The sequence below is a fragment of the Typha angustifolia genome, chromosome 3, assembly GCF_048772165.1.
Source record: "Typha angustifolia cultivar Huaian chromosome 3, ASM4877216v1, whole genome shotgun sequence".
In the NCBI taxonomy this organism is placed as follows: Eukaryota; Viridiplantae; Streptophyta; class Magnoliopsida; order Poales; family Typhaceae; genus Typha; species Typha angustifolia.
Window position 1 is genome coordinate 8,003,034 of NC_133241.1, and position 16,333 is coordinate 8,019,366.

Below are 16,333 nucleotides of genomic sequence, written 5' to 3' on the forward strand. Positions count from 1 at the left end.
TCAATCACCCTCTCAGTTCCCATTCCCTTCCCCTTCCTCCCTCTTCACTTCCCACGACCGTTATATCACACCACATCAACACTATAAATACTACCATCCACAAACCAAAGACCATCAACTACAACTAGCTACAATACAACCATGTCTCCCATCTCAAAGCTATCTCTCTTCCTCGCTCTCACTTCCTTCTTCCTCATGGCGGCCGCGAGCCGCGACCTCCCGCGGCTCGAGCCCGACCGAGTCAAATCTTTACAGGCTCGGCTCAACGCAGGATTAGACCAGGGAGGAGCAGGAGGAGGAGGTGGTGGGCTCGTAGATTGCTGGAATGCGTTGCTGGAGATAAAGTCATGCACGAACGAGATCGTGCTCTTCTTCTTGAACGGGGAGTCGTACCTTGGACTCGACTGCTGCCGTGCGATTCGCACCATCACACTCCATTGCTGGCCTTCCATGCTCACTTCTCTTGGGTTCACTTCCCAGGAGGGTGATATCCTACGTGGCTACTGCGACGCCGAGGCCGGACCTGCGCCGGCTGCATCTAAATTGCTCCGTCTGTAGGACGAGAGAGAGTGAGAGAGAGAGAGAGAGAGAGAGAGAGAGAGAGTTTATGGAGTTGGATGTGGTTTTCAGTTTTAATCTGTATTAGTGTTCAACCCCACGCTCAATGAATCAAATAAATACTAGTGTTTTCTTGCATGGATATCCTTCATAGTTTTTATTGTATATATATGCTCTTCTAAATTTTTATATTTATATCCTTGAAAATCTATAATTTTTGTTTGGAAATCTTTTTAGCTTACTTTTTGATAATTTTATATTATAATTTATAGATTTATGAAAAAAACCAAATATGTTAAATAAGAGATTTTAGTAGGGTTTACGTGCATAAAAGTCCAAAAATTTCTCGAGAACATTTAGCTCAAGTTAATAATGGTAGACTTGGGCTAAGCCCAGGCCCATGGACACTTTTGCCCTGGGAAATTTGTTCGATTCCCCTCTCTCTCTCTCTCTCTCTCTTCTCCAGTTGCTCACCTAATTTTCGAAAGAGGGCGAGGATCTCGGTCGTCTGCCCTAATATCCTCGGTACTCCATTCCACTACCAAATGCGAGCTTAGCCGTAGGAGTAATCGAGGGGAAATGGCGAAGGCGAAGCCGTTACTGGGAGTGGTGAGGAGTGGTGGGGGCCTAGGCTTGACGGCGATCTCGTACGTGTGCTTTGACTACGTCGGCCATGTGTATCCCACCTGGCACCGGCGGATGCAGCCCGTTTTATGGGCAGCACTCGTCCTTGTCGCGGTGGCCCGGACTCCGTTCTATAGGCATTGGTCGAAGGAGCTGCGTGCGGCGATCCCTTTCCTCGCTTCGATTGTGTTCATGCTGCTCGCGCTACTGTGTGAAGCCCTCTCCGTTCGATTCGTCACCGCTGTTCTTGGTCTCGATTGGCACGAGTTAGTGTTGGAAATTAGAATATTCACTTGAAAATTTACGTTTTTCTAGTTAAAACTTTTTTTAAAAGAATTTCTTTGTTGTGTTTCTTCAGAAAAATTTGAAAATTTTAGTCTATTCTGAGCTAAATGCTAACATTTAGATGATAAATGTTGAAATTGTGCTTTTGTTTTCTGAACTAATTCCTACTTCGATTTTATGGTGCTTTTTCCTGTGAAAAATTGGATTCTCTGATAATGCATGTGCAATTGGACAAAGTATTGGTATAATATCATATGTGTTGGGATCAAATATACTCTACAAGTCAGTGCGTTGTCGCCTTTTGGTAGGGTTAATCTGTCCACTTGTGAATTAATAAGAACTCCCTTTGAGCTATGCTGAGATCTGGGAGGTGCCTTTGTACAAGCAAATAGATCTGAATAGCTGGTTTAAGTGAAGTGCTCATACTATCAACTAATGTCCACTTACCTGACACCGTCTGTAGATATGCGGGCAATTGTTGCATGTAGAATCTAATCGCCCTAGAATTGATCATGCAAAAAAAAAAAGGAAAAAAAGAAAGAAAACCTTTAGTTCAGGTAACTAATAAGTTTTATGATCACAGAATGAGCATATTGCATGCTTGCTAGAGCTAGAATATGGATCCCATTGTCCAATCTTATTCTCCCTATCAGCTCTCCTCTAATAGCAATAAATGAAAACTTTGTTCCATCACAAGTGAAGTCCATAAATTTTTTCATCATTTTGTCTATATATGTATATAAATGACTCCATCTGTCGTTCTGAAGATATTACATTCTTATGACAAACTCTCCATGCTCATTATTGAACTCATATGTTGGAAACATTCATATTACAGCTCTGCTGCCCCTCTTCCTGATACTGGTCAGTGGCTGCTTTTAGCATTGAATGAGAAGCTTCCTCAGATTGTTGTCGATATACTAAGAGCTCATGTTATTACACTTCACCATTACTTGATGCTATTTATCATGTTGGGCTTTTCTGTGCTATTCAACTCCATCAAAGCTCCTGGCCTTGGACTAGCAGCAAGATATATGTTCACCATGGGTATAGGTCGTCTCCTCCGGGCGATAACATTTGTTTCTACAATTCTTCCATCACTACGGCCCTGGTGTGCTTTATCTCGATTTCCTGTTCCGTCACATCCACATCCCTGGGCACAAAAGTATTATATGCCATACGCTTCTGATCCTGATGCCATTCGCAGGCTAATACAAAAGGATATGCATTATGGTTTGTTCTTTTTGGTCAGATTATATATAGAATTTTATCAACTAATTGATGCGGATACTTTAATCAGTTCAGATTTCAGAGCGATTAACTTTTAATTTTTTTCCCCTTTTCCTGCTTCCTTTTGGATGTAGCAAATGTTCAAGATTATCCGGGCGAATACCAACCTGATTGGGGACGGATGAGCTTCCTAATAGACATATTGAGGCCAACTGTTCCAGAAGGGTCATCATGGTACCTATTGCTGAAGAAAGCTGGTGGTGGTTGCAATGACCTAATGTATAGTGGCCATATGCTTGTTGCTGTACTTACTGCTATGGCATGGACGGTATATCTGGACTCTGCTGCTAAATTCATATATATATATGACTAAAAGCATGTTTTATTGTCTCTAGATCCATTAATATATTGTACTGTTTCTGTTCTTTTGAGATACATGATGTGCTCAATTGCTTTCTATATGTTAGCATGATCATCCTGAAGGTGAATCAAGTTGTCTCCATTCTATCAAAAGAAAAGCTGTATCTTTGGCTGATTATTGACATTCTTCCTTTCCAATTATAATTGTTGTTGATTTGCTTTTGCCCTATATGCTTCTTTGAAGAATTTCTGGTGATTTAAGTCGAGCAAATCTGTGGCAAAACTAAGATAGAGTTATCTAATAGTTTGTAACCCTTTGGAAAATTTAGCATCTTATTTATTGGTATCATACAAATAACTCCTCAATCTCCAGAAAATGAAAATTATAACCACGACAGTCAACACTTGTACTTGCTAGACAATATCTTCTTCACGAATCCTGATTTGCTTGTTATTCATGTGAAGAACAATCTTGAATGGTAATGTTTAGAAGTTCAACGAATATCACTATATATGGTGTTAGATGATGTGGTGCTTCTGCACATGGTTAATATGTCAAGTACCTTAAACTTGCAACATTGATTTTCTTTGATTGTTATTTTACTAAATTCAGGAACGTAGTGGATATCCAAGTAAAACACAAGGTATACTAATCCATTTACATCCATATTTTGATAAGATGGTGCATTTGAAATAGGAGATGTTGAGTTGTGATCCTGCTTTCTGGACCTTAAGAAACTTGACATGCTCAATGGAGACAACTAAAATGATCAATGTGTGACCTTGCAAGATCATTGGTTCTGAACATTCTAAAAACTCATATTCTGATGCATTGCACATTCTCAGGAAGCATATGGAGGCTGGACCTCTGCTGCTATATGGATGCTCGTCCTGCATAGTGCCCAAAGAGAAGTGCGTGAACGCCACCATTACAGCGTAGACTGTGTTGTGGCAATCTATGTTGGCATCCTCTTGTGGAGGATGACTGGTTTTATTTGGTCGGCAAAAGACACTTCCCGAGCTAGAAGACTTTCCAAACTCGATGAGCTGCAAGGCAGATTGATCCATGCAGCCAAGGATTCAGACATGGGTGAGATCAGGGAGCTCTTAAAGGAAGTGGAGGTGGCAGGTCAAGAGAGCCAGAGTTTTTCGCAACGGACCATCTTGGCGTTCGCTGGGATGGCTATAATCTTCACGCTCACCTGTGTCCTCCTAGCCTTTACATTGACTAGTGATGGCTGATTGCTTGCAATTCATGCAGTGCTTGTGTTATAACACTTCACATTCTCCTTCTTATGGTAGATTAATTGAGTGTCTCTTTTGCTTTAGTCCAGTAAAAGCAAAGTTTCCTCTGAATACTTCTGACCTCTATGTTGGAAACTCATATCATTTGAGTACATGCAACATAACAAATCATCAACTCTAGCAAATATATGATTAACGACGAAGCTAGAATATAGAATTGTATTTCCGGATTGTTCTAGAATTCAGGATAGTGAAAAGAATGGGTGTAAACTGAAATAAATATAATTTAGGGTGTGAAATGAAAACAAAAAAACAAAATCCCTTAATTTGCACAGGGGCAAAATCGGGATAGTGGTATATATGATGCGTGCCTTCCGGCTCACAGTCACGTGGCGTAGACGATAAGACTAACCCGTGACGCCCGACGGTAACCCCTCTTTCTATAAAATAATCTCTCCCTCTCTATCCAACATCTTTGGGGAGCTTCGCGAGTCGCCAGTCGCGAGTTCGGAGAAAACCGAGCGAGACCAAGACACGAACCCTAGAAGATGGCGGTCTCCTCCACCACGTCGACCGTGTTTTCGTGCCATCTCGGCCGTTCGATTCCTGTACTCGAGTCCGCCAAGCTCTCCGCCTCGAGATCGCTGCGGTGCGCTCCGCTTCGCCGCTCCCTGGCGAGGAGTCGGAGAATCTCCGCGCTTCCCCAGCGCCCAGTTGTTCCTAAGGTGACGATGTTTTTCTTCTTCTAATCGAGTTCCTTGTACTCTTGAAAGTTTATTAGGTTTCCTATTAGGGAAATGGTAGAATTCTTTAACTCCAGCTGCTGCAATTTAGCTGTTGGAAATAAATTACAACATTGATAGAGTGGATATTGGAATTGATCTCTTTTCTCAAGGGCTATTTTTCATCCTGGTAACAGTTATTACGAAAAAGTAATCCTTTTCTGAAATGTTACTGCTTTCATTCAACAGCAGCACTTGTGCCTTCTCTACTAAGAGCTTTAGATCGTAACTAGGTTTCTTATCCTGACCAAATCCGCCTCCTCTTTTAATCCTAATGATTTAATTGTAAGAATGTACAACATCCTAATGGTCAGTTTCTCATGGTGTTATCACAAGTTCTGTCTTCTCAATTAAAGGCTATTGCTCTTATTACTTCTGAACTACAATTGGGGGGCACACGAAGAAAATCCACAAAAAGGGTATAAATGTATAATACTGCAACTGCTATCATTTGTATTGCTTGTGTTATGTCATTCCTGTAAGCGTCCCTTATCGTTCTATAAAAATTAATATGGGATTTGTATGCTACCAATCCCCATCTGATTGTAGGTCATGTTGTCTAAACCAGTAGTTGACTTGTTGCCTTTTGAGTTATTACTTTGCAAATCAAAGTATCTTACGTAGTGTGTACCATCCATCTTCAAGCACCGGGTACCTTATTTTTTAAAAGGGAGCATTTGCTGAGACTATTTATATGCTAACATTATCATCTGTCCAGATAAAAGGCAGGTTTTTGCATATGGATGCATTGCATGTTCTCTCTCTGTCTCTCTGTAACTGCAGTGTTTTGTTGAGCTGTTATACTAAGCTTTCTTTGCCTTATTCTGTAGGTTGAAGCAAAGAAGAAAACATTTTCTTCATTTGATGAATTACTGGAAAAATCGGATAAACCTGTGCTGGTCGACTTTTATGCAACTTGGTGAGTATTTGAACTTTTCTGTTTTGGGGGAAACCATTGTTATTCCACATGAACTATATTGACTGCAAATTAGTTTGTTATATATTATCTTTTCTCTATTCTCATTATTCCTAGTTTTGTTGTTGTCGACATTGTGAACTTAGACTAGACTCGAGTTTATAAATCCGAGTCCTAAACATGATTGTCTCGTAACATTTCTTGGTAGTCTTATGTTTGGTCGTTTTAAATCTGGAGTAAGCTGTTCAGTTCATAATAGGTAACTTCGGGACTTTATGTGCTCCACTCTGATAAGCTGAAGAGGTGAGTTTTGTGCTTCGGGTTTTGTCTACTGAAGTTCTACCAAGTAAATTGATTTCTGGAGGTCTAGGGAGTTATGAAGTTGGTATAAAGTGGATATTACATTTTTCTCTGCTATCACTCATTTTTCATATCCCCTGTTCTGAGCTTATTCCTCATTTGATATGTCCCTTCACTTTTTCATGGAGAGAGAAATCCTTTTGGTATGATTCTGGGGGCAAATCACTCCAAAACTGTTCAAGTAATAAGTAGTATTTCATTTGTTCTTGAGCCATTAGGTGAACTAATGTTGTCTTATCCTCCTTGGATGCCATTGCCTCTATTTCCATTTTCAGGTGTGGTCCTTGCCAATTCATGTTTCCTGTTCTTGAGGAAGTTAGTGAAAAGTTACAAGACAAAATTCAAGTGGTCAAAATTGATACAGAGAAGTACACAAGCATTGCAAACCGTTATGCAATCGAAGCACTGCCCACCTTTGTCATCTTTCGGAATGGGAAGCCTTGCGATCGCTTTGTAAGAATAACTATATTTCCATTCAATATTTCCGCAATGACAGTCCAGTGGCGATCTCTTGATTTTGCTTTAGCTGTTACCCGTTCATGTGATTCTTCCTGTATAATGCCTTTTTATCTTCTGCTGTGGCAATTATTATTCTCATTAATTTTCAGGAAGGAGCACTGCCTGCCAAACAGCTCATTGAACGCATTGAGAGCGCTCTCAACAAGGTCCCACAGTAGCATCACTGGTGAGGATTTCAGATTCCAAATTGTGTGGTTCAAGAACAACTGTAGCAGCTCCTTTTTTTCCCCTCTAATAGAGCTTTCATTTTTTCCCGCCATGCTGGCTTCAAAAACAGATTGCTTGATCACCTGGTGACTATCAAGAGCTTTGAACTGGATAGTTATTTCTGCAACAGTTGGGAAATTCAAGATGTTTGAAGGCAGAATTAGTACTTCAACAAGTGAAGACACATTATAAAACTTGAAAAGGAAAAAAGAAAAAAGAAAAAAGAAAAAGAAAGACACGGCTTGTTCTGTTTAAAGCCTTCTTTTTGTCAAAACATTATTGTTCATATAATATTTTTTCAAACATCCTTGTAACTGGTTACATCTCAACAAACTAATTTCTATATGCTCGTATTCTCTGATGGACTTAAAATGTCTTTTGCTCTGTACTAGATTTGCTTCTTGGTCGTGTCTGATTCATTGTAAAATGATTGTAATTACTAATAAAATTAATCATGGGGCTTTTGACCAATTAACAGCTTCATGGGGGAAAAAGAAACAAGGAGGCATCCTTCTGGCTCCTGGCAACAGTACAATGTCTTACCCTGGGTTGATCATTTTACAAAGATTAAAAAAGCTCGTTCAACTTGGTCACTAAATAAAAAAGGCAGAGCTAGCTCCACCTTTACATATTTAATATATAATGAACCAAAAACTATTTCATTTGAATCTAAACTTATTAGAGAACAATTTCCTTGGCACAACTCTCCTAAATCACCCCAGCACGACTTCAAAAAGTAGTAGTACATTATCAAGCTCACGAGGATGTTATCCAATATATACTTCCATGACTCCAAGTGTTCATTCCCTATACTATTACGACACTACCTTCCCCATATGAACGCGTGTAAGTTGTAACCCAAAGGGATTTTGAATGATCTAGGCAGCCAATGGACGTCTTTAAGACACGGATAAGATAATTATGATAATTAGATAGTTGTCTGGCAAGCATGTGACTGGATTGAATGAGATATATGATTTCCAGAAATTGAGGAGTTCCCTGCACGATCCGGCGATTGTATTGGAAGGCAAATTAAATCCCACTGTAGAGCAATTTGACTATTTTGAATCTGCACATCAATAATGTATTCAAGTAAGTTAATTAAGTTACTGTATAAGATAATTTGTACGCGTATATACATATTATTATCTGAATTAGTATAAATAATTTTTCTTAAAAAAAAATTATTGAATAAAATTATTTTATTTTAAAATTCACTTACTTGACAGACATAAAATAATCAAAAACTCTATTTTCTCATCGTAATTAGATGGCCAACCGATTAATTGCTCTTGTCATGGTTAAGAAAGAGGAGATAGCCGAAGTCATAATGATCCTGTCATCGATTAATTAGCCTCGAAGAAACTTAACCTTTTAACACTTTTGGTGATCTATCCCGCGTACGAGAGTTTGACAAAGTAGACCAATCTGATGTCTTCATGACTAAGCTAAAGTCTTGCCTGCTGCTGCTCTCTATCTCTTTCCTGCTCCATGATAGAGTAGTTGGATATCACAACTAGTTGAAATAAAATATAGAAGTTTCAAAGAGACACCTCTACGCTTCTAACGCGTCTCATTCTAGATGGACTTAAACTTTATCACATTCTTCTAACCACGGTTTCATTTTTATCAAAAAGATTATATATATGGTTGGAAATTAATTATAGAGATTATTTATTGCGCCTTGAATTAATTCATAGAGGTTCACTTAATAATACTAAATTAGCACAAAGCTGGGATTAGCTATGCAGTGGATTATTCTCCATTAATTATATAAATTTCTCCGCATGCAACACGCTTCTGGTGTTATGCATTTTCCTACCACGTTCATGAACTCCTTATGACTCCATGGGTACCGATATGAATAAGTTTTGTAATTTAATATCTTCTCTTCTCCTATATATACCTGCCAATAGAGGAGATGTTACCATATCACTAACATACAATCTTTGATCATTCCTATATACTAAATTAATCTCTCAAGTCTCAAGCATGTCGGAGGAGAAGCACCACCACCACATCTTCCACCACAAGAAGGAGGAGGAGAATCCATCCGAAGTCGACTATGAGAAGGAGGAGAAGCACCACAAGCACATGGAGCAACTCGGCAAGCTCGGCACCGTCGCCGCCGGCGCCTACGCCATGGTGAGTCCTCAACCTCTGCAGACACCTTCTTCTTCTTCTTCTTCTGATGTATTTTTGGCATTTTGATGATCTTAATATGTACGCAAATGAGACAAATGAAGTTTTAATGCTTAAGATTGTTAGAAGAGGTAATAGAAGTCATGAAAAGAGAAAAAATTTCAACATCGATCCAATATACTCATCTATCGTATGTTTAAGACCTTTATCTAAATCCTAATCTCTGAATAGTAATTGAGTATTTCTGTCATTTAATGTGTATGGCTAGATAAAGAGAATGTGAAATACGATCGACACTGATGTTATGTATGAACATGCAGCATGAGAAGCACAAGGCGAAGAAAGACCCAGAGAACGCACACAAGCATAAGATTAAAGAAGAGATCGCTGCAACTGTCGCTGTAGGCAGTGCTGGGTTTGTATTCCACGAGCACCACGAGAAGAAAGATGCAAAGAAAGAGGCAAAGAAGCAGGGCCATTAATTACGCTCATCACAAGTGATCGTTTAATTATATGCATATATATTTATATGCAGATGCTTGGTGTATCTATCGATCCCTTGTTTCCATTTTATTTCCCTATGAATAAGTGCTACTGCTACAGAGTGTGTTACATAATTCTTCTTTCGCCTATGTGGATTTCTCTGTACCAGTGTTTTAATTTGACTTCTTAAATTTGGAAATCTTCTCTTTGTGATAGTAATTTATATTTGTCACACTATTTTATATCACTATCAGATCAAGTCGTTATACGGGTCATATATCATGTCGAATTAAATTTGATCAGCCTTTGGTTTTATTGGAAATAATCAACTAATTAGTATATAATAATAGTATTACCAAACTATACATTCTCACATGCTTATTTATTTTAAATGGTCTATGGTCTAAACTTATTATCTAAACAAGTCTATTTAGCATACATCAACTGGTCGTCTCATAGATGTTGTAAAATAAACTTATTAATATTTTACCTAAATATTAACACTTCATACCACATAAAACCCATAATATCCTTTTCTTGAGTTCATACATATAATCCGTCATACTTATCTAAATTTGATAAGTGATTTTTTTTTTCTTTTAGTTTGTCCGATTTTCATATAATAAATCTCTCCAATATTCAAATTAACAGATAAATATAAATCAAAGAAAAAAAAATATTACTGTGGACGTTCGAATTGATACTCAATCCTAACCCGTTCATGGCCCAATCGGTAGTGCTCGAATACATATATAGATATAAAGAGAGAGAGGGAGAGAGAGAGAGAGTTGTCAGCTGTCACACGTTAAATACTGGAAAAGATCCTGTAAAGAATTATTATAAAGTTCTGTATCTGAGAATGCATCAACGCGTACATGATAAGAGTAACGAAAATATTATATAAAATGGTTACATACATACCGAAAAATCTCTGGTTAGAGTTCACCATCTCTTGGTCCAAATGCCCCACTGAGTAAAAAGGATAACATTCAACAACGAAACTGACACACATGACAGCGCCACCAAAGAGAGAAGAGACTCACGTCCTCCTCCTCGCCATGGACGTGGGGTTCCCATCAAACAGCTCGTCGATATAAGTCTCAAGATCGTCCGGCCCAAACTTTATATACTTCTCCGTCTGTCTCCCTGGGTCGAGATACTGGGAGAACCTCCCGAGGAACGACCTGTACGCCGGCACGACCACCGCCGACACCGAGACCCTCAGCTCCGACTGCAGCTGCTCGTCGCTCACCACCCACGAGCTCTGCGTCTTGTGTATCTCTTCGAATAACGAGTTAAAGTTTTTGAACCGCTCCTTCAGCACGGGTTTCGATACGTTCCCTTTCACCGTCAGCCCGTCGTCCTTGAAGCACGCGAGCACCCTCGACCACGTCTCGCGCTGGTAGTTCTTGTGGTACTGCCTCAGATCGGACGACCTCTTCCGGCCCCATAAGTCACCCAGGAGCGCGTTGATCTCCGCGGAGCCTTTGATCTTTTGGACCACGTACCTTCCGTTGTTCATCAAGAATATATTGCTGAGCGCCAAGTCCTTGTAGAGCTTCGACTTGGCTTCTAAGTTCGAGTGCAGCAAATCCATCACCTCCATCATCTGGGAAGCGAACGGGTTATGGCTATCGATGCGGCGGGGAGGATGGCTTTGCGCAGGTTGGGAATTCTCGCTCTCGTCGTTGTACGACGTCGGCTTTTGATGCTCCTTGAAGACTTGCTCTAGAGTGTTCTTGTACTCGCACGCGTACTTGAGGTAGTTCATGACGTAGCGCGTCAACGGGTGGACGGCGCCGCCGGGGACAGGAGTTTTCCCGGTGTCGGTCTTGATCGAGCTCTCGAGGTCGCAGAAGATAGCCACCGCCGCTTCGCCGAGGCGAGACTGCACGGAGGCGAGTTCCGACTTGATGTCGGTGATCACGGAGGACTTACGGTCGCCGTCTTCTTCTTCATCCGGGAAGAAGGATTCGATGACCGGTATCGAGTCGCGCAGGGCCTCGTACATGTCGAGCACCTTGAAGAGCTTCTCGGCTGAGCGCTTCGTCATGCCGACCGCCTCCGCGAAGTTGAGGAGCTGGACGACGACGCCGCGGGCGAAGTTGGAGAAGATCCCGTGGGCGATGTCGCGGTGGTTGGCGAAGACTTGGCCGCACAAATCGCCCTCGTGGGCGAAGGAGGTGGTGATGGCGTGGTGGAAGACCTTGATCCAAGTGGCGATCTCGCCCTCGAGGGAGTCCCACACCATCTTCAGCACCTCGTCGATGCTCGACTTCTCGTAGCCGAGGGCGGAGAGGCACGACTCGAACGCGTTGCGGCGGGCGATAGTGAACACCTGGCAGCACTCGGTGACGTACCCGGATGACATCATCACGTCGGTGATGGCGTGGAGACTCTCCACCGTCTCCTGGGGTAGCGTGGGGGTAGTTTCTCCGCCGCTCGACTCGGCGGAGGGGAGGACGCAGTGGTCCGCTTCTTGGTTATGGCTGAACGATGGGGGACGTTTTATTTTAGAATCCGTTTTGGGTCTGGATTCTTCTAGAAGGGAGTGGAGCTCGTCTTCAAGAAAGGACATCGCGTGGTGGAGGACGGATCCGGATCGGTTCACGGCTCCGGCGTAGTTTGGATACGACGAGTAGGCGGTCAGGGCTGTTGTCAACTTGGAGACGCGATCCACGGCGGCGAGGAGGGAGATCTCGTCGTGGTTGGGATCATGGTGGACCCACTTCTCCTCGCCGGACTCGTACTTGGCGATCTCCTTCTCCACCGCGGCAAGGAAGTTCTCGACGACGGACTCGGGCAGTTCGGGGGAGCTACCGGGCTCGCTGTCGGGGTCGTCCTTGAGGCTGAGGAGGATGCCGAGGAATTGGTCGATTCCATCGGAGAGGGTGGTGAAGTCGGGGATGCTATCTTTCGCCTCTTCGTCCTTCGTTTCAGCATCTTGTTCCGCGGTTTCCTCGCCGTTCTCGTTGCTCTCCTCCGCTATTGGATGGTCCCTCTCCAAGTCCCTCTCCTTCCTCTCGCAGGTGTCCAATCTGATCGAGCCCAACGAGAGGTTGCGGTCGGTGTCGCGGAGCTTCTCTTCGCGAGTTGAAGTGGAGAAGCTGCTCGATTTCTGAGGAAGAATGGTTTGTTGATTCCTCTCCATCTTTTTCTACTCCTTTTTTTCCGTTCTAATGTTATATTAGTTAAACATGGAAGACACAGAGGAAGAAGAAGGTAAGAGGAGGGAGAGGGAAGAGAGGAGAGGGAGAAAGAGAGAGAAAGGAGGAGAAAAAAGAGGAGAACGGAGGGTGCTTGAGAGAAAGAAGAGGAGAGGGATCGCGGAAACTGAGGAGATTAGATTGAAATGGTCCTTGGCTCTCATTTACAACTCCTAATTAAACGTGTGTTAGGTTCTCAAATACTTACTTAAAAATTATGACTCATTTAAATATATTTTTTATAATTAAAAATTTATTTGTATATATTTTGTTTAAATTTTGTATAAAATAAGTCAGGTGATAAATTATTCATAAAATTTTACCATAGATTAAAAATAAAATAAAAAGTATAGTAATAATTTTAGTATAATTAAAATATTTATTTATAATTAGTAAATTAAATATAAATTTTTATACAAACTTACTTTTACAATTAAAAAATAAAAATATAAATGTACCTAATTTATTTTTAAGAGGCATTTAAATAACTTTATACATGACCATACAAGAATTTTAACATTCCCATTTATTTTCCGAACTTTATTACATTCCGATTGAAAGCTTCAATTAAACCAAACACAATAGGTGAATTAAGAACAAACCCAAACCGCTAATCCACCGTATTGAGATTTCCACAATCGTAATTAATTGCATCCACGATCCGTGGACTGACGTACCTAGCAAATACCCTAACACAAACAAACCTCACCACCCACCGCCACATCCTTGACATGACCCCACCTCCGCCTCGCTGGGCCCACCCGGAGATGTACGACCCGGCAACGAGACCCGCGACGCGCCACCGCCGCTCTTTGACGTACGCCGCGATGGCCTTCTCGACCTCGGCCGGGGGACGACGTGGACTCACGTTAAGCGCGGGGCCCAGGTGGCGAGCGAGCACGACGGCGTCTTCTAGCGCGGCGCAGCCCCCGAGGGGGAGATCCTGCGTCATGGGGTGCATGGCGTCGCCCGCCACGGTGGCGCAGCCCCTGTGGGTCCACCCGAAGAGCAGGTCCCTCGGGACACGGAGCAGCATGTGCGTCCACGTCACCGTCCTTGGGTCGGAGCTGCCCACCACGTGCAAGAAGGTCGGGGGGAAGTCGGCGGCGAGGAAATGGGTCACGTGCCGCAGTATTAACCTTGGGTGTCTCGTGCTCTCCCTCTCTGAACATTAGAGAATTGCGTCTCATATTAGCTCAAAATATATATATTCACAAACAGATCAATAACATTATAAAGTTAAATTTAATGCGACTGCGTCGATTATACGATTCTTACAATCATCTTTTAACATATCTATAATTTAATGCGAATAAACATAAATTTTTATATTAGTTTTTTTATATGAGATTGAGAGACCTGCCTCTTGAAGAAGTATCATGGGTGATGAACCAATATATCTCCTTGTCGTTTAGAGGAACAAATCCAGCTCTCTTATCCCGGCTACGGTATTGTTTGCCTTCAAATCGGAAGCCATGGCCTTCCGGGAACTCCGCCAAGCCGCGGATCGCCGACCGATCTGAATCCACTGGCGCTGATAGTCCCAACCACTGCGCCACCACCGAGTGCACCCCGTCGCACCCGATTAATACCTGGCATTATCAGTAAACACGAAATTCGTACATACAGTAATTGTAATTCTAATCCGGTGTTTATACAAATAATCTAGTATAATAAATGCACCTTTGCTTTGATGATAGTTCCACCATCCAGATGCAATGCAATCACATTTGATGAAGAATCTTCTTGGGGTTCCATATTTATAGAGACTAGCTTCGAGGAGAATCTAATAGTACCATGTGGTAGATCTTCCGCAAGAGCATGTAGTAGGACTTTCCTATGAACTGTCCGAACCCCAATTCCAACCCTTAGGGTTGGGAATTTTGTTCTCCGATGGCATTAGTCGTAATTAAACCTATCATACAAAGAAAACCATTTTTGAATTCGAATCGAACCGTACGTACCTGTCCATAGTCCCAGTGAGAGACAACTCCCGCGTCTCCCCAGTCTCGAGATTCGTGGAACGAACCCTAGAAGTAGTAATGTTAGATATATAACACAAGGGGCATATGTATGTATGAAAATAATACGTACGTGTTGTAAGAAGGGTAGATGGAGGAGAGTTTGTGGTCGACGCCGAGAACTTGAAGAGCTCGCCATCCGCTGGGGAAGATGGAGATGGCGGTGCCTGAAGCACGAAGCTCGTGCGAACGCTCGAGCACCAGACTCCGAACTCCGACGCGTTCGAGCGCGAGAGCGATCGCGAGCCCGGCGATCCCCGCTCCGACGATCACCACCTCTTCCTCTTCCTCCTCCTCCTCCTCCTCCATCTCCTAATTCCCTATCAATCCTTATGACTTAGTTTTAGCTTATGTATCTTTTCTTATAACGTAGTCGCTTTGATTAATATATGTTATCGATAGTTTATTTACGTTAAATATATTACATATATGAGAAAGAGAATTTCGAAAACGTAGGAAATAATAAGTTAGAGCATATTTATCGAGTAATACTTTTATTGATCCAAGATAGGACCATTTCGTTGATGCTAAAGTTTGACCGGTTTAGGTAGATACTTATTGATGCATGATCATCTCAAGTTTTCAACGATTTAATTATATCTGTATATATGTAGCTTTATAATAAAAAAAGTTATAATTTTATTTTTTTTGCAATTGGCTTCATTCGCCACATTATGCTTCGTTGGAAAAGATGTGATAGATTTATTATGATTCAATAAGATGTGCTAAAATTATTGATTAATAACAAATCCAAAGTTGAATTTTCTTTCTTCATTTTTTTTTAATGAATGGCATTTTAGATCCCAACCATTATATCCTCATGAAGTAGTTTATTTTCATTTCTTATTTATTGTCGTCCTCCTGTGGTTCCGCAGCACGCAATAGGTCAGGAGAAAAAGAGTTGTCTTAATATTTGTTTTCACTATTTTGTCTCTATAACTCCTTTCAATTTTGACTCATGAAATCTAAGACATTTTCTTCACCTTTATTTGATATTGATAATTATCATTTCAGATTTAATTTTTAGTTGTATGAATAGATTTGTTACAAATGTAGCTAGTAAAAAGTCATCGTGATTACTTATCAATCTTTTTTTAGTGTGAATATGCCCACAAATGATAAAGTTATATATGAGCTAACCATCCTTAGTCAATTCTAATTACATCTGAACTTGAATATAAAAAATAGATAAAATTAAATTCAGCATAACTAAAATTTTTAAATAAATTAATTTATACGTTGGTGTGCCTTCGATGATACAATCGAACCGGCTTAGAAAGGATTGTTCAAATAGAATCTCAATCGATCAACAAATATCAAACTTTGAAAGGCTGCTTTGAAGATTACACGAGACAAAAGAACAAGTTAATATTTTTTGTTCCACAACAATAAGAT

The 16,333-nt window shown here is 41.2% G+C and overlaps 6 protein-coding genes across 6 annotated transcripts; 4 read left to right on the forward strand and 2 right to left on the reverse strand.

Annotated features, from left to right (window-relative positions):
* Positions 1-141: 141 nt before the first annotated feature.
* LOC140758267 (egg cell-secreted protein 1.2-like) lies at positions 142-558 on the forward strand. The gene has a single exon (XM_073094361.1). The coding sequence runs from the start codon at positions 142-144 to the stop codon at positions 556-558; it is 417 nt and encodes a 138-aa protein (XP_072950462.1).
* Positions 559-1,005: 447 nt separating this feature from the next.
* On the forward strand, positions 1,006-4,385 carry LOC140780108 (protein PHLOEM UNLOADING MODULATOR). Its single transcript, XM_073125447.1, has 4 exons — positions 1,006-1,448; positions 2,306-2,700; positions 2,832-3,025; positions 3,904-4,385. Exons 1-4 carry the CDS (start codon positions 1,138-1,140, stop codon positions 4,297-4,299), a joined length of 1,296 nt encoding a protein of 431 aa, XP_072981548.1. The 5' UTR covers positions 1,006-1,137; the 3' UTR covers positions 4,300-4,385.
* A 355-nt stretch (positions 4,386-4,740) lies between these two features.
* Positions 4,741-7,447, forward strand: LOC140780109 (thioredoxin Y, chloroplastic-like). Its single transcript, XM_073125448.1, has 5 exons — positions 4,741-5,027; positions 5,915-6,003; positions 6,636-6,813; positions 6,969-7,045; positions 7,157-7,447. The coding sequence occupies exons 1-4, from the start codon at positions 4,851-4,853 to the stop codon at positions 7,035-7,037; spliced, it is 513 nt and encodes a 170-aa protein (XP_072981549.1). The 5' UTR covers positions 4,741-4,850; the 3' UTR covers positions 7,038-7,045; positions 7,157-7,447.
* Positions 7,448-9,004: 1,557 nt separating this feature from the next.
* Positions 9,005-9,930, forward strand: LOC140758137 (abscisic stress-ripening protein 3-like). The gene is made up of 2 exons (XM_073094193.1): positions 9,005-9,231; positions 9,549-9,930. Exons 1-2 carry the CDS (start codon positions 9,079-9,081, stop codon positions 9,708-9,710), a joined length of 315 nt encoding a protein of 104 aa, XP_072950294.1. The 5' UTR covers positions 9,005-9,078; the 3' UTR covers positions 9,711-9,930.
* A 603-nt stretch (positions 9,931-10,533) lies between these two features.
* Positions 10,534-13,088, reverse strand: LOC140780235 (exocyst complex component EXO70C1-like). Its single transcript, XM_073125649.1, has one exon. The coding sequence runs from the start codon at positions 12,860-12,862 to the stop codon at positions 10,751-10,753; it is 2,112 nt and encodes a 703-aa protein (XP_072981750.1). The 5' UTR covers positions 12,863-13,088; the 3' UTR covers positions 10,534-10,750.
* A 357-nt stretch (positions 13,089-13,445) lies between these two features.
* LOC140758270 (monooxygenase 2-like) lies at positions 13,446-15,247 on the reverse strand. The gene is made up of 5 exons (XM_073094370.1): positions 15,012-15,247; positions 14,882-14,947; positions 14,601-14,784; positions 14,281-14,509; positions 13,446-14,081 (listed from the first exon to the last, which is right to left on the reverse strand). Exons 1-5 carry the CDS (start codon positions 15,245-15,247, stop codon positions 13,528-13,530), a joined length of 1,269 nt encoding a protein of 422 aa, XP_072950471.1. The 3' UTR covers positions 13,446-13,527.
* Positions 15,248-16,333: the final 1,086 nt, after the last annotated feature.

Excerpts from the sequence above, each read along its gene's own strand:
- LOC140780109 (XM_073125448.1), top strand. The coding sequence starts at position 4,851 with ATGGCGGTCTCCTCCACCACGTCGACCGTGTTTTCGTGCCATCTCGGC. Across the intron at positions 5,028-5,914 it reads AGCGCCCAGTTGTTCCTAAG|GTTGAAGCAAAGAAGAAAAC; the intron begins GTGACGATGTTT and ends CTTATTCTGTAG. Across the intron at positions 6,814-6,968 it reads GGAAGCCTTGCGATCGCTTT|GAAGGAGCACTGCCTGCCAA; the intron begins GTAAGAATAACT and ends ATTAATTTTCAG.
- LOC140780108 (XM_073125447.1), top strand. The coding sequence starts at position 1,138 with ATGGCGAAGGCGAAGCCGTTACTGGGAGTGGTGAGGAGTGGTGGGGGC. Across the intron at positions 1,449-2,305 it reads CTTGGTCTCGATTGGCACGA|CTCTGCTGCCCCTCTTCCTG; the intron begins GTTAGTGTTGGA and ends TTCATATTACAG. Across the intron at positions 3,026-3,903 it reads TTACTGCTATGGCATGGACG|GAAGCATATGGAGGCTGGAC; the intron begins GTATATCTGGAC and ends GCACATTCTCAG.
- LOC140780235 (XM_073125649.1), bottom strand. The coding sequence starts at position 12,862 with ATGGAGAGGAATCAACAAACCATTCTTCCTCAGAAATCGAGCAGCTTC.
- LOC140758137 (XM_073094193.1), top strand. The coding sequence starts at position 9,079 with ATGTCGGAGGAGAAGCACCACCACCACATCTTCCACCACAAGAAGGAG. Across the intron at positions 9,232-9,548 it reads CCGCCGGCGCCTACGCCATG|CATGAGAAGCACAAGGCGAA; the intron begins GTGAGTCCTCAA and ends ATGAACATGCAG.
- LOC140758267 (XM_073094361.1), top strand. The coding sequence starts at position 142 with ATGTCTCCCATCTCAAAGCTATCTCTCTTCCTCGCTCTCACTTCCTTC.
- LOC140758270 (XM_073094370.1), bottom strand. The coding sequence starts at position 15,247 with ATGGAGGAGGAGGAGGAGGAGGAAGAGGAAGAGGTGGTGATCGTCGGA. Across the intron at positions 14,785-14,881 it reads CTCACTGGGACTATGGACAG|GGTTGGAATTGGGGTTCGGA; the intron begins GTACGTACGGTT and ends CCCAACCCTAAG. Across the intron at positions 14,082-14,280 it reads CCATGATACTTCTTCAAGAG|AGAGGGAGAGCACGAGACAC; the intron begins GCAGGTCTCTCA and ends TCTAATGTTCAG.